The 13,519-nt window shown below is 46.8% G+C and overlaps 1 protein-coding gene across 5 annotated transcripts in view; it reads right to left on the reverse strand.

The window, feature by feature from the left end:
- Nucleotides 1-1,338: 1,338 nt before the first annotated feature.
- The window catches only part of GJC2 (gap junction protein gamma 2), a 42,230-nt gene continuing 30,049 nt past the window's right edge, over nt 1,339-13,519 (reverse strand). For 4 of the 5 annotated variants that reach the window (XM_054057444.1, XM_054057443.1, XM_054057446.1 and 1 more), the window contains one exon: nt 1,339-7,629. In XM_054057444.1, the coding sequence (XP_053913419.1) occupies nt 6,362-7,609 (1,248 nt within the window). In that variant the 5' untranslated portion in view covers nt 7,610-7,629 and the 3' untranslated portion in view covers nt 1,339-6,361. Of the gene's footprint in view, nt 7,630-12,009; nt 12,156-13,519 lie in introns of those variants that run through there. The other variant, XM_054057445.1, reaches the window with a different exon arrangement.

The following is a 13,519-nucleotide window of genomic DNA, read 5'->3' on the forward strand; positions in this document are numbered from 1 at the left end:
CTATGAGGATAGTGAAGTCCTGGCACTGGCTGCCCAGAGAAGTCATGGCTGCCCCATCCCTGGAGGTGTTCAAGACCAGGTTGGATGAGGCTTTGAGCAACTGGATCCAGTGGAAGATGTCCCTGTCTATGGCAGTGGGGGTTGGAACTGGGTGATCTTTAAGGTCCCTCCAACGCACTCCATTCTGTGATGCTGTGTGACTTAAAACACCTCTGAATACCTCATCTGGAATATTGTGTCCAGTTTTAGAATCCTCAACATAAGAAGGATCTGGAACTGTTGGAACAGGTCCAGAGGAGGGCTTCAATGATAATCAGAGGGCTGAAGCACCTTCCATACAAGGACAGGCTGAGAGAGTTGGAGTTGTTCTGCCTGGAGAAGAGAAGGCTCCAAGTAGATCTTATAGCAACCTTCCAGTACCTGAAGGGGACCTGCAAGAAAGCTGGGGAGGGACTGTTTACAAAAGCTTGTAGTGATAGGATGAGGGGGCATGGAGATAAACTGGAGAGGGGCAGATTTAGACTAGACATAAGGAAGAATTTCTTCATGACGAGAGTGATGAGGCACTGAAACAGGTTGCCCAGGGAAGTTGTGGCTGCCCTATCCCTGGAGGTGTTCAAGGCCAGGTTGGATGCAGCCTCGGGCAGCCTGATCTAGTGGGATGTCCCTGCCCATGACAGAGGTGTTAGAAATAGATGATCTTTAAGGTCCCTTCCAACCCGAACTATTCCATGATTCTATGACTATGGACCTTCCTTGTGGACTTGTTAGACGCTCCTGTCCTTTTCTGCCTTTTGGTGGGAACTGATCCTGCTCACACCAAAGTTATTGCAAAGATACCACAAGTGCTAGAGAAACAGAAAAAAATGCATGTTTCTGTCCAGGATTTGTTTCCTCAAGACTCCTTGGAATGGTTGTGAGCAAATATGCCTGTCATTTCATGGGAGGAGCAAAGGCTGAGGACACTTGGAAAAGCAAACTCTCACAAGTGCTTTCCCATCATTTGCTCACTTGAATCACCAGTTTCTGCCAGACTCTGCAAAGTTTTCTTGCTTTTGAAAGTACAGGATTTCCTAAGCAGTTTCAGCTCTGTGCCTGAAGGAATTGTAGGCAGTGATTCATCAGAGAGACAACACATCCTAAACAACTAGAAGGTCAACTGCTTCTTAAGGCAAAAATATTTTGCAGTGTTTTGTAGCCATATCTGGGAAAACAGAGCTCTTCCATGGCTATACCAGGCAAATAATAGATTGAGAAGAATTTCTTGTCATCAGCGCCCATTGCCTTTCTCACAGAAATATCACACGCTTTACATACTGTAACAAAATGTAAGTTTTATTCTGTTTTATTAGTAATGGATGTGGAATAGCCAGTTGAAGGGTTGGACTGACGTATCTTTCTCTTTTGACCAGTGTTTAATATTGTAACTACAGTCCAGATGTGACATTTACACTGAAAAATACTTACAGATTTGACTTCATACTCAAAAAATTTCTAGTACAAATACAGTTAGTACATAAAAAATGAGCAACAAAAAAAAATAACAATCCCAGAAACTCTGTAACAGCACAGACTGGTTATGGCCTTGAGTTAAGTTCAAGTATTTCCCAGTGGAATGCAATGCAAGCAAGAAGGTAATCTGGCTTTTATGTGGGACATTCCTGGCCCTGAATGGTAAGAATAGAAATATAAGTGTGGGCACTTTATCTGACCAAGTTTAGCAAGAGAGTCAACTTTTACGATTAGTTCAGCTACAAAGCTAAACCCGTCTTGTGTGTGAACAATACTACTAACCTGTATAAGAAAAAGCAAAGCATTACTTACACTACTGGCATTTCTTCTGTGGCCAGCACTGCCTGTCGTCTCGTGGAAATCCCTTGAGCCACTGGTTTAGTTTGCAGTGGTTGTGATGGGTATTTTACTTATGGTTATGCTTATTTTGCCTCCCTATCATTTTCTTTTCCAAACTGACATGATAAAGAGGGTATTTTTGCTACTGCCCTGAAAGGAGTCATTCCTTCAGAGACGTTAATGTGTGTTGGTCGCCTTTGTGGCAGTGACTCAATGGAAAGATACAATATCCTAAAGGCTTTAGAGACCATGGAGTGGAGGAGGAATGGGGGAAGTGAGTGACTCCACATATGTAATAATAATAACAATCTTCTATATTTCTAGGGCCATCTGACTCATGATGACTCCTGTGTGCAGCTCAGATGGCATCTGGGAGAACTGGGGTCTGTACTTCCCAGGGCTGGAGGAGTCAGCAGTGTCCTCCAGGCTGGCTGGGACTTTGCAGGCTGCTCTGTGTCTCTCCCAGGCAGCTCTCAACACCAGAACAGTCCTGCTGGCAATGTGCCCTTGTGCTTCTGTCCCTGTTAAAACACTTATAAAACATGAGAAAGCAAGATCAGTTCCCATTCACAATGAGTTTATGCAAGGAGCATTTTCAAGCCTGACAAGTGATTGGGGTTGGCTGGAAGAACGGCTGAAAGAGTGATTACCCCATCTCTCTGCCTGACGAGGAGGTTGTATTGATTGCCCAAGAGTCTGCCCTGGCTGTAGTACTCATCAATATTGCAATTATTGGCGCTCACTGTGGAAAACAGTGTGTGCGTATTAAATGTGATGGTGACACCAGCCGAGAGAAGGCTACGTATCTGCTGCAGGACCAACAGATCATTCAAAACCCCCTTGATGCAGCAGGTCTGTGGTGTGAAAATAAAAAGGCAGTTTGAAGGAGTGCAGGAAGATCCCGACTGTACAAGCACCCATCTGAAGAGGGGAGCAATCCCTATGCCTGCAGAAGATGGAGTTTTGTGAAAGACCAGAATGGCGGATGGAGGAGCAGAGTGGGAAGGTGGCCCAAGGACCAGAACTTCCACACCCCTGGGAAGACATGGACTGGCTGGTGGTAGCTCAAAGACATCAAGAAAAACTGTGCTAGGAAAACAGCCCTTGGAGAAAGGTTGATGAGACAAGAGTTGTTTAACTTAGAGCAGACTTGAGGGAGATGAGAACAGTCTTCAAACACCCAAAAACTTCTGCAGACCCTAAAGGCATGAGATGGTTTCCATGTCTGCTGAGGAGAGGAGATGCCAGGGGTTGCAGTGAGGGAGGTTTCTGTTAGCCAGTGAGGAGACATTTGATGGTGACAAGGTGGCAAGAAGATCCATAGTCCTCGCCAGCCCTGTTGCTCTAAGCATCTCTGAACCTGCAGCCATGGAGCCCAGGGATCTCCTCCCATCAGGCACTGACCAGCTATATTTTTGGGGAAGAGGGTATAGCCCTGCTGTATAAAATAGGTTTAATGAGTCAGTCAGGTCACTGTGATCAGCTCCTGGGGGTTTTGCTTTAAAATCTGTCCCCTGCTTTTCGCACAGTGATGTGTTTGCCAGGATGGTTTCCTGAAGCAAGAGCAACGGAAGCGGATGCCTATTCTTGCATTTGGTGACTTACAAATGACTCTGCTGGTCAGCAGGAGCTGAGGGGCTGATCTGAGTCATCAGGAAATGCTCAAGCCATCACTAGGGCTGAGGGAAGCATCACTGGTATCGGCAGGAGATATCCAAAATCCATGCTCCTGCCCAGCACAGTGCCTTTTGGCATTGCATGGGAAGAGCAAGTTTATCTGGGACTGTAATATTGCTGCTCATCTCAAAAGAGTCAGAAAAGCCCAAGAATCATCCAACTATCACTCTTCTCAGAGTTTCCATCCTTCCCTTGGAATCATGACTTTAAATACATGCTGTTTCCCATGGGACACAAAAAATGAGAAGTCACGTTGATGTGGAGGACAAGCTTGTACCCTGGACAGCTGTAATTGCTAGAGAACAAATTTCCACCCAGCAGCTTCTCTGCTCTCTTCCTCAGCAGCCCTGGGCTGTGGACTGCGTGTGTTCATCTTCATGGTAGCAGGACCATTAGCAAAGAGCCTCTACTGCATTTTCCGGTGCAGGAGGAGAGCACATTCTCACCCTCAGGACAAGGACCAACAGCACAATTGGATATGTTTGTCTCCCCACCACCATGGTGTGAACTTTATGGACCTTTCATGCAAAAGTCACGGCAGAAAGGCCATCCCTCCATGCGACAAATGCGTGTTGCTACTGACCGTTGCTGCTGGGGGGATGCAGCGAACTCCTCCTGGACACAATTGTTCATTTTCAAGGGGAGGATCTCTAGCAGTGAGGGCAGGCAACACTCCAGGCACTTTACCAATGCCTTCAGCTGGACCAGGAACAAACTTGAAAGTGTTCCCTAGACTGTTACACAAAGCCATACTGAATATTTGCAGCTGGATACCTCATAGGATGTTTCTTTTTAAACCTATGTTTTTTGTTATCAGCACTGTTTTCTAATGGCATGGCATAGCTTGATCAAGGTTCCCAGAAGCTGAATGCCATACCCAAGTTCTCTGCCAGTTCCCAAGACTGGCCAAAGAGCTCTGCCACCTGGGAAACAGGCATCCTCAAGGCCTTCAGGGACTGATCTCAAGGGCATAGAATTCACATAGATCCAAGGCACAGGGACCTGCATGTGAGTTTGGGTGACTGGCATGGCTGTCAGGGAACAGCTTGGCACAGGGATGATGCTGTGTTTGGTAAGGATTTACTTCGAGTTAGGTTTGATCTTGAAGGCTTTGCCTATTTGAGTCCTCCACAGTGGTGAATCAACTGTTGGACTCCTGGGACATTGTAAAAGCATCTGCCAAGCCACAGGCATCTTGGCATCATCTCAGGAATAAGACCTGCCATGAGATATGGCAGAGTGTGACAGTGGCTGGTTTCAGTCTCTACCATTCAGCAGGAAATGCTCCCTCTGCTCCTGGTGATGAGGGTTTTTTTTCTATTTGGTGTTACTGGAGGGAACAAAGCCACAGCTCTGCAGCTGTTCAAGAGACACAGGATGAAACCACCCTGTCAAAGTATGTCCTCAGCACTAGCAGGAGCCTTGGAGCTCAGAAGCTTGGTTTTCACATGCCCCCAAACTCCTGTAGCTGCAGGAAAACCACCCCACAACCAAGCCAAACTCAAAAAGTTCCCTATAGACTAATGAAAAGCTTCCTGCTATTGTCCTGGTCCTGCCCCACTGAAGCCAGATCTTCTGCTATGCTCCATAAGCAAGTGTGTGAAACCTGCCAGTTCCCCAGAGGAGGCTGGAGGCTAGAAGCCCGATGACTGTTCCACGATGAGATCAGTCATAGCCCTGGACCAGACGGGTTTTCCCAGGGAAGGTGGAAGGCTGTAAAATTACCAGAGGGTTGATATTACGTTTATATATCTCTTTCTATGTCTATATTCACACTCACATGTTCATATGTGTCTGTATATATATGTACATGTACACGTACACACACACATCGTATACGCACTATGCATAGATCTGCCACCTGCCACTATTTATAAGGGTTTGATCAAACAGAAAAACAAATTTGCCAACACTGATCTTCCAGTCTCTACTAATAATCAGCAATTAAGAAGTCTAAATCCTTTATGATTTGTTTTCCTGGTTGCATAAAGGCACTTTCTGATGATGTGAAGCAGCAGTTTGTTAAAAACGCTGGAACTGCATAGATTCCCATCACATCTGTAGCAAGCGCTACACAGGCACCGGTATGATGCAATGTCACTGCTTGCTCCAGCTGAGTAGTGTTAGATCGTATTTGCTTTTAGCTTCGACGCAGAGGAATAAAAGACAAAAACCTTCATCACTGTGCTGTGCTTTGAGGTCTCCCTGTGTAAGACAGTCACCATGTTTCTGCCTCATAACCTGATGTGGGTGCCAGCTCGTGGCTCGCAGCATTGAACGATGCCTTCGTTCCCAGCAGTGCCTGCTAGAGCATCTAACAATTCAGGCAGGACATCAGCTGTTAGCGTATCGTGAAGGTTTATGCAATATGTCAGTTGTTTTCTCATCAGAGGATCAGAAATTAATTTTGATTAAGTATATTTAGTAATTAAACACTGCCTGACCTACAGCACTGTAGCCTCACCATGCAGGAGGGGAGCTGCTTGCTTTCTGCCTTACTTCTCTGCTGAGCCACCAGCAGCTCCGCTTCTCATCACAGTGTGTTGTCCAGTCTCTGTTGGGGACTCCAGTGGTAACCAAAGGGGTGGGAGATGTGGGGGTTTGCTGTTGCTAGCTGGAGGTTCCCAACTGGAGAACATGTTGGAAACAGAGAAGAAATGTCTTTTGTTAATGTACTGGAAGACTAAATTGGTTTGAAACTTCTTTTTTCTCTTGACTTCCATTTAAAAATTATACCTGTGCCCCGTGGAACAAACACAAGACAATAACAAGAACCAGAAACAAACCAAAATAAAAACCCCACTTATGCTGCCCTCTCTCCTTTTAGACAAAGCTATATCCATACAGATGTCTTTCCATCCTTACTGCCTGAGCTCCCTTTCTCCAAGCAGGCCTTGGGTTTAGCACCTTGTTTCTCCTGGGCAGTGTTGGCCCTGTTCTGCTCTACCACTGTGCCACCTGAGGCAGGACTGCTGGTTCGAGAAGGTTGTGTGTTGCCCTGGGTGCTGCTGTAGCTCTGAAATGCTATGTCTAACTGCTCCTGGGCCACTCGCAAATGTTTGTGAAGGGTGGACAAGTCTGCCGGGAGGTTCTCATCTGGGCTGGTGCACTGCTGCTCCTGAGCGACGTTAGCCAAGTTCTGCTCGTGAGCCATCAGGCTGTTGGGGATCTTGGTGGACTTCTCTGATTTCACTACCAGGTTGTACTCGGGAGGGCAGGAGATGTTCTTTGGGTAGGCATAGTTGTAGGGAGGCTGCCTAAAGCTGTTGATTTTCCGGTTGCGAATAGCATCTCGGATGGTCCCAAACCCCAAGTGAAACATCTCACACATGTTCAGCAATAAGCACAGACAGCTCACAACGTACATCACCAGGAGAAAGATGGTCTTCTCTGTTGGCCGGGACACAAAGCAGTCCACAGTGTGAGGGCAAGGGAGTCTGTTGCAGACATAATAGGCTTCTACCTCAAAACCATAGAGTAAATACTGACCTATCAAGAAACAAATTTCAAAGGAAGCTCTGGTAAGTAGCTGGAAGACATAGATTTTCATCAGTCCTTCTTGCTGGATGCGCCTCCTCCCATCATGCTTTTGTGGCTCTTTGCTCTTGGGCTTTGCTTTGGCTTTCTCATGTTCTGCTGTGTCATCAGAAATCATGGGCTCCTCTTCATCAGCCTCCATTGGGTCCTCTATGTTGCGCACTGCCTGCCAGTTCAAAGCAAACTGCTTCTTTTTCTTGAATCCCTTAAACTTCTTCTCCTCCTCCGCCGACCGGGCGATCCTGTGGATGGCATAGCCCAGGTACATGACCGAAGGGGTGGATATCATGATGATCTGGAAGACCCAGAATCTGACGTGTGACAGCGGCGCAAAGGCATCGTAGCAAACGTTGTCGCAGCCAGGCTGCTTGGTGTTACAGGTGAACTTGCTCTGCTCATCAGAGTAGATGGACTCCCCTCCTACCGCTGTCAAGACAATGCGGAAGACAATGAGCACGGTGAGCCAGACCTTCCCCACGAAGGTGGAGTGATTGTGAATCTCTTCTAGCAGGCGGGTTAGAAAGCTCCAGCTCATGTTGGTCATAAGGGCTACTCAGTTATGACCTGCAGAAAGAAGAGGAAGAAAAAATCATAGCTATAAGTTAACATCTGTGGCTGCAGTCAGTAATATTTCAAGGCCAGGTTGGATGAGCCTTTGAGCAACCTGATCGAGCAGAGGGTTTGGAACTGGGTGGGCTTTGAGGTTCCTTCCAACCCAAACCATTCTATGATTTCTATGTTATGGCTCTGACATTGGCACATCTGTGACAGATAAGGTCATCTTATCTCAAAAAAGCACTTTTCATTGCTGCAGCCTCTCTCCCCAGGACCTATGAGGGATCATGACAGGGATCTGACTCCGACAGCATCAGGGAATGAGCTATGGCCAATGTGGGGATGTGCTGTGCCACCATAATCAGAGGCAAGGACACCTGGTGGTACTAAATACACACAGATCCATAACACAGCAAGCCATGGCACCTACTAGATTCACCGTTACCTCCTTTTTTGCCTTTTTCAAGATGCTGCTCAGCTGTAAGAGGGGTTTGGATAATTGTAAGTTGAACACAAGACATCATAGAAGTCACCTGGGTACTAAAAGGTGTTTAACTTGTGATAATCTCTTATCGCCATGAGCTCAAGTGCCTGCACTGAAAGCGGGATCAGGGGATGCTGCCTACATCACAGAGACTCACACTGCTGGATTATCTTCAACTATCAAACCCAGAAAAATGCAAAGAATCAGCAAAAGAATGGGAATATTTATGTTTACAGGCTGATGGTCCTTTTAAGTTCCTTTTGAAAAAACAAAACAAAACAAAACAAATGTTTAATCAAATGCAGACTGCTTTAAAAATAAACCTTGAAAAGCTTTCAGAGAAAAACATGAATTTATTAGAAGACCTGGACAGCTGGGGAGGAAGAGCTTGTAATAACCTTCTTCTGTTTAGCTTAACTTGCAGTGGAGCTTCAGCCTCAGCTCCTTGGGTGACCCCAGGCGTCATTAAAAGCAGGCAGCAATTTTACTGCTTGACTGACAGCAGCCCTGACAGATACCTGGGTGTGAGAGGGAAAGGGAAAGTACTCACTCAAAGAATGCTGTGGCAGGGGACAGTGTGGCTCTCACGCCCAGGCTGCAGAGAATGGGCTCATCCTGGCACCCCTGCATCCCTGCTTTGAATCATCCTCTGGCTTGTCATGGAATTTACACACCTTGTTTGCGCACAGACACCTGATGGCAGGCAGTAAACTGGGCATCAGAGAACCCAATCCCATCCATGACCGGATGCCTCCCGCTCCACCCAGAAGCAAAAGGTGGATGTGTTGGTGGAAGATGTAGGAGCCAAGCACATCAGCATGGACGTGGATGATGCAGAGTAGCACATGGCAGCAGTGTTTATTATAGCTCAGCAATAGCTGCCCTTGGCACAAGCTACTCCCCTGTGTTCCTTCATGATCACGCAGAGGAAGAGAAAGATGTTATCCATAAGCTGAAGAGTATAGACACCAAACCTATCCCTCCATGCCTCTGTGGCTGTGTGGAGGTGAATAGACTAGACATAAGGAAGAATTTATTCGCTATGAGAGTGGTGAGGCACTGGAACAGGTTGCCCAGGGAAGCTGTGGCTGCCCCATCCCTGGAGGTGTTCAAGGTCAGGTTGGATGTGGCCTCAGGCAGCCTGATCTGGTGGGAGGTATCCCTGCCCATGGCAGGGAGTTGGAACTAGATGATGTTTAAGGTCCCTTCCAACCCAAACTATTCTATGATTCTGTGATCCCAAAGGGAAAACAATGCCATGAGACATGAGCCTGATCCTAGCCTGGCTTTGCACCACTTTTACATGGAGACACAAAATGATGCCCTAGGGTTTCCATGGCACATGCCAGGCTTTAAACTCATCGCTCAGGCTAGACACAGGGTGGGAGCAGCCACCAGCACCAGCCATGGGCACAGCCCCATGTGGGAGCAAGAAATGGACCATGCCTTGCTCTGTTCTCCATGCCAAGTCCTTCTGGAATGTGATTTCGCTCATGCTGTTTCTTAGGATCCAAGCCAAGCAGAGCTGATTTGCTCAGTGCTCGCCGTCACACTGCCCCGGGAGGTAGCAACACCGTCTGATGCTTGAGATGCAGCAAAATTCTTCCACTGTTGAGGGCTCTTGAGAGCAGGCAGATGGAATTTTCTAACCCTGCTATTTCTAGATCAAACAAATCCTCTGCGAACCCAAACCTCCAAGTCTTCACACGCCAGACCAAGACTGCAGGAGCACTGCAGATGGTGTTATTCTTGTCCTGTAGCTGGAGAAACTGAGGCAGGGAGCAGAGAAACAGCTCACTCCAGGCTGGGCAAAAAGCCAGAAGAAGAGATGGGGAAGTTCTCCTCTCTGCTCTCAGCTTACATGGCAAAGAACAACAGCCCTCAAAGCTGTTGGGACCAAAATCCTCATCTCCTGCCCCAAAAGTGATGCTTTGCCCCCAACAGTCAATACAGAAACACTACTGCAGACAGGACCATTTAGCCACTGCAGAACAGCATGGAAAGAAAGAGCCACAAATCTATTATTTTTTTATCTAGGAAGTTGGATTTATTTGGGGGTGAGATGGGAAAGCATCCCCTCTGAGTGCCTTTTTGCTTCTTTATACTCAATGGGTTCACTTCAAAGTGTCTTTAATCCTTCCTCTGATATGCATCCACATTCAGATATAGGCAAAAATGGGGTGTTAAATGATTTGCAGGATTAATTCAGGCACTCGGCCAAACTCCTGCTGACAGGGGGCTGGGAAGGGAAGACCCTGCTGAGTGCAGTGATGGCCCGCTGTGGGACACGGTGCATCCGTCTGTGGAGCATCTGGGTCTGGCCAAGGCAGAGCTGGGGCACATAGGCCTCAGCTTGGCTGGCCCCATGCAGGCATTCGGCCACCTCCTAGTTCGCATCTGCATCCCCAGTTAGCTGCAAGTCTCAAACTGTTCTAAAACACAGGCTTCAAATATCCTGTAGAGCAGTTGATTTGTAATTTCAGTGCTCACCTAAAGGGTTTATGAGGTTTCCACTAGGCGTAATTTACATTTTGCAAGTCTTCCTCAAGGACACAATTCCCAAAGCTCAGAGTCACTTCCCAACAGCAGTTTCTCTGAAGCAGGAAGGGTTTAGCCAAGGTCCTACTGGCTTTTGGAGTAAATGTTCAAGTTTTAATCTGATATTTGTCAAGGTCATTAGCAAAGCACCCACTGTCTTCTCTGGGAGACACATTTTGGAAAGAAGCACCCAACAGTGTTGCTTCAAAGTGCTCAGAAACCTCCAGAGTCAGGGAAAAAGAAAGAAATTGCAAAATAACCAAAAGTGACAGCTTGTTGCTTTGAGAAGACCCCCTGCAGCTATCAGCCACCAGCCCAAGGTGTTGGTCTTGCTGGTGACACTGCAGCTCTGTACACATCTGGATCTGCAGGAACATCTGCAGCAAACAGCCTTGAGCTGTTTCTGCACCCCTGGGGACCTCGCAGTTGCCTCTGTGTATGATCACATCTTGATGTTATCAATGCTCCTATGTGCCCACCCACTCTTCTGGCACCATATTTGAAAGCAGGAGTTAAAAATGAGTTTAAAAACCCTCCTAAAATCAGCTAAATTAAACTTCCAGTGGTTTACGGGGCTTACTGTCCGGAAAGAGCATACTATGAGATTTCAGTGCCTTTAATTGCTTGAGGGGCTTCATACACAATTATGTTTTGGAATCAATTTTAAGGCAAACAAGCTTTGAAGGGAGGATTTGTTCACATCGCTTTTGTTATTGAATAGGATAGTGCAAGGAAAAGACTGCCATCTCCTCATGATGCCAACTAGCAAAGCATAAAAACTGGATTTTTACACCTTCCATGTGCTTCACACCTAATTCCTCAATGCAATGGAAAATTTACACAGTCCAGCTCCATGGGGAAAAAATGCCTGTATGGATCGGCAGCAGGTAGATGGATTTGATTAGGCACATGAGAGGACCCACCATCCCTCTGGCTTTGAAATCCATTCATTCGGTCATCTCTCTTCACATCTCCTCTCCAAGCTAGATGATCCGCACTGTATGAAACACACACAGGGTACAAGTTTCATTTTGAAACAGCTACAGAGGAGTGGCTGGACCTCTCAGCCTGCTAGCAGCATTTCCAGTGCCTTTGGCTCAGCCTTAAAATGTCACCAGGTACAGGAATGAGCTGTTGACTCTCTGTTATCATCACAGTTACTTCCCAAAATTTGCAGGTCCCTCTGCGCAATTGTAAGCACAACTGTTGGAACTGGGAAAACTTTAAAACCCTAGTTTAAAATAAGTGGAAAGGAAAAAATAAATAGAAAACAATATCTGTGCTAGCTGGATGTCCTTCCTTTCTGCATATTTCCCATACTGTTGTTTAAACTGCAGGGAAAACAATGGGGAAAAATATCTACTTACAGAGCCATGGTGCTTCTCGTGGCGGCTTTCCCTCCTCTGCTGACATTCCTGTGCCGGCAGCCCTCTGCCTTGTCCTAGATAAACTCCCACCGCCTCACTCCAGCCATACCCCAGCAGATGGAAAACGGAGCTCAAGGGAAGTATTTAACGTGCTGTCAAACCCCGCCTCTGCAGGGCACCCACTGCTGGGAGGTCCTGCCCGTGCTGCCAGCACCCCTACAGCTGGTCCCAACCACTTCTCTTGGCTCCTCGTCCCTTTGCCAACCCTTGGGAGGAGGAGGGAAGGTGTTAACTACATATATAGGAGAAGGAAGGGCCATTGGTTTTAAATCTAAACAAGCCGCCGGGTCTGGTTTTAGGAGCGCTGCCTGGAATTTTGCTGCCAAGATCTTGAACCAGTTGGAAGTAAATTAATAGCATCAGTTAGTGGCACTGGTAACAGATTTGTAAGACAGAGAGCACGGGTAATAGGGAACATGTGGAAAACACATTTTGGCAAAAGTTTTATGGTTGTTAGGGGAAAAAATAAATAATAATTAAAAAAAAAAAAAAAGGCAAGGCTCAGTGGTGAGAAAAAATGCTCTGAGGCTCCGGCTTGGCTGAAACTGAGGCTTTCTCTGAAAGAGGTGGTGCACCTCACTCCAAGCTAGTGGATGGGAGTAGAGAGCAGATGAAAGATGGGGAAGGGTTTTTGAGCACACATGGAGCTTTTGCAGCTTCTTTGCAGGAGTAATAGGAAATAAGAAGTGGTATGGGAATGTACATGAAGTCTAAGGCAAGTGGAGAAGAAACTCTCCATCCTGATGGAGAGTTTGCCTCTCACTCCTGCTTTGTCCATGGGGAGCTTTGTCATTGCTGCCCCAGTGGGATCAGGGCTCCAGAGACCTGCTGAGATGGAAATGGAAAGTCAAGGCAGAAAGTCTGCCCAGAAGCCGTTGAGAAGGAGAAGGAAAGAAGCAACAGCAGATGATGCTCTTGTGAGCAGGAGCATCCCCTGCACTACTCCATGCTGGATAATGCTTGAAGGTTGCTTTGTGAGAGCCCAGGAGTGTGTGAGCCTCTGCTGACACCAGAACTTGGCTGCATGACACGACCTCATTAGGGTTAACGAGGTCTACTGGGTATATAGCATTTCTGGACACACTGCAGTAACTTTCCTGAGGGTTTTAAATCATAAACTACTCATACATAGCAATAAATACATTCGCTGTTCACAAGTGGCTCTCTATGCTAGGCAGGTAAAAAAAGCCCTATAAATAGCTAAGCTAGGTGTAAGGATGAACATACCTTCGAGGGATTATGCCACACCAGGGAAACTAGGGTTTGGGAGGCATTTCGAGGCAAATAAGCCTCTAAGAAGGATAAATTATCACAACTCTGGCTGCATGCTTCAACTTAAGCACATAGCACACTGACAAAACTTGCATTCTCAAAGGACATGGGAAGATAGGGAGCTGGTTTCAGAGGAGAGAGACAGGATTGGAGATCTCCTCCAGCAACGCCCCGATCT

Source organism: Cuculus canorus, chromosome 2 (assembly GCF_017976375.1).
Source record: "Cuculus canorus isolate bCucCan1 chromosome 2, bCucCan1.pri, whole genome shotgun sequence".
Classification (NCBI taxonomy): domain Eukaryota; kingdom Metazoa; phylum Chordata; class Aves; order Cuculiformes; family Cuculidae; genus Cuculus; species Cuculus canorus.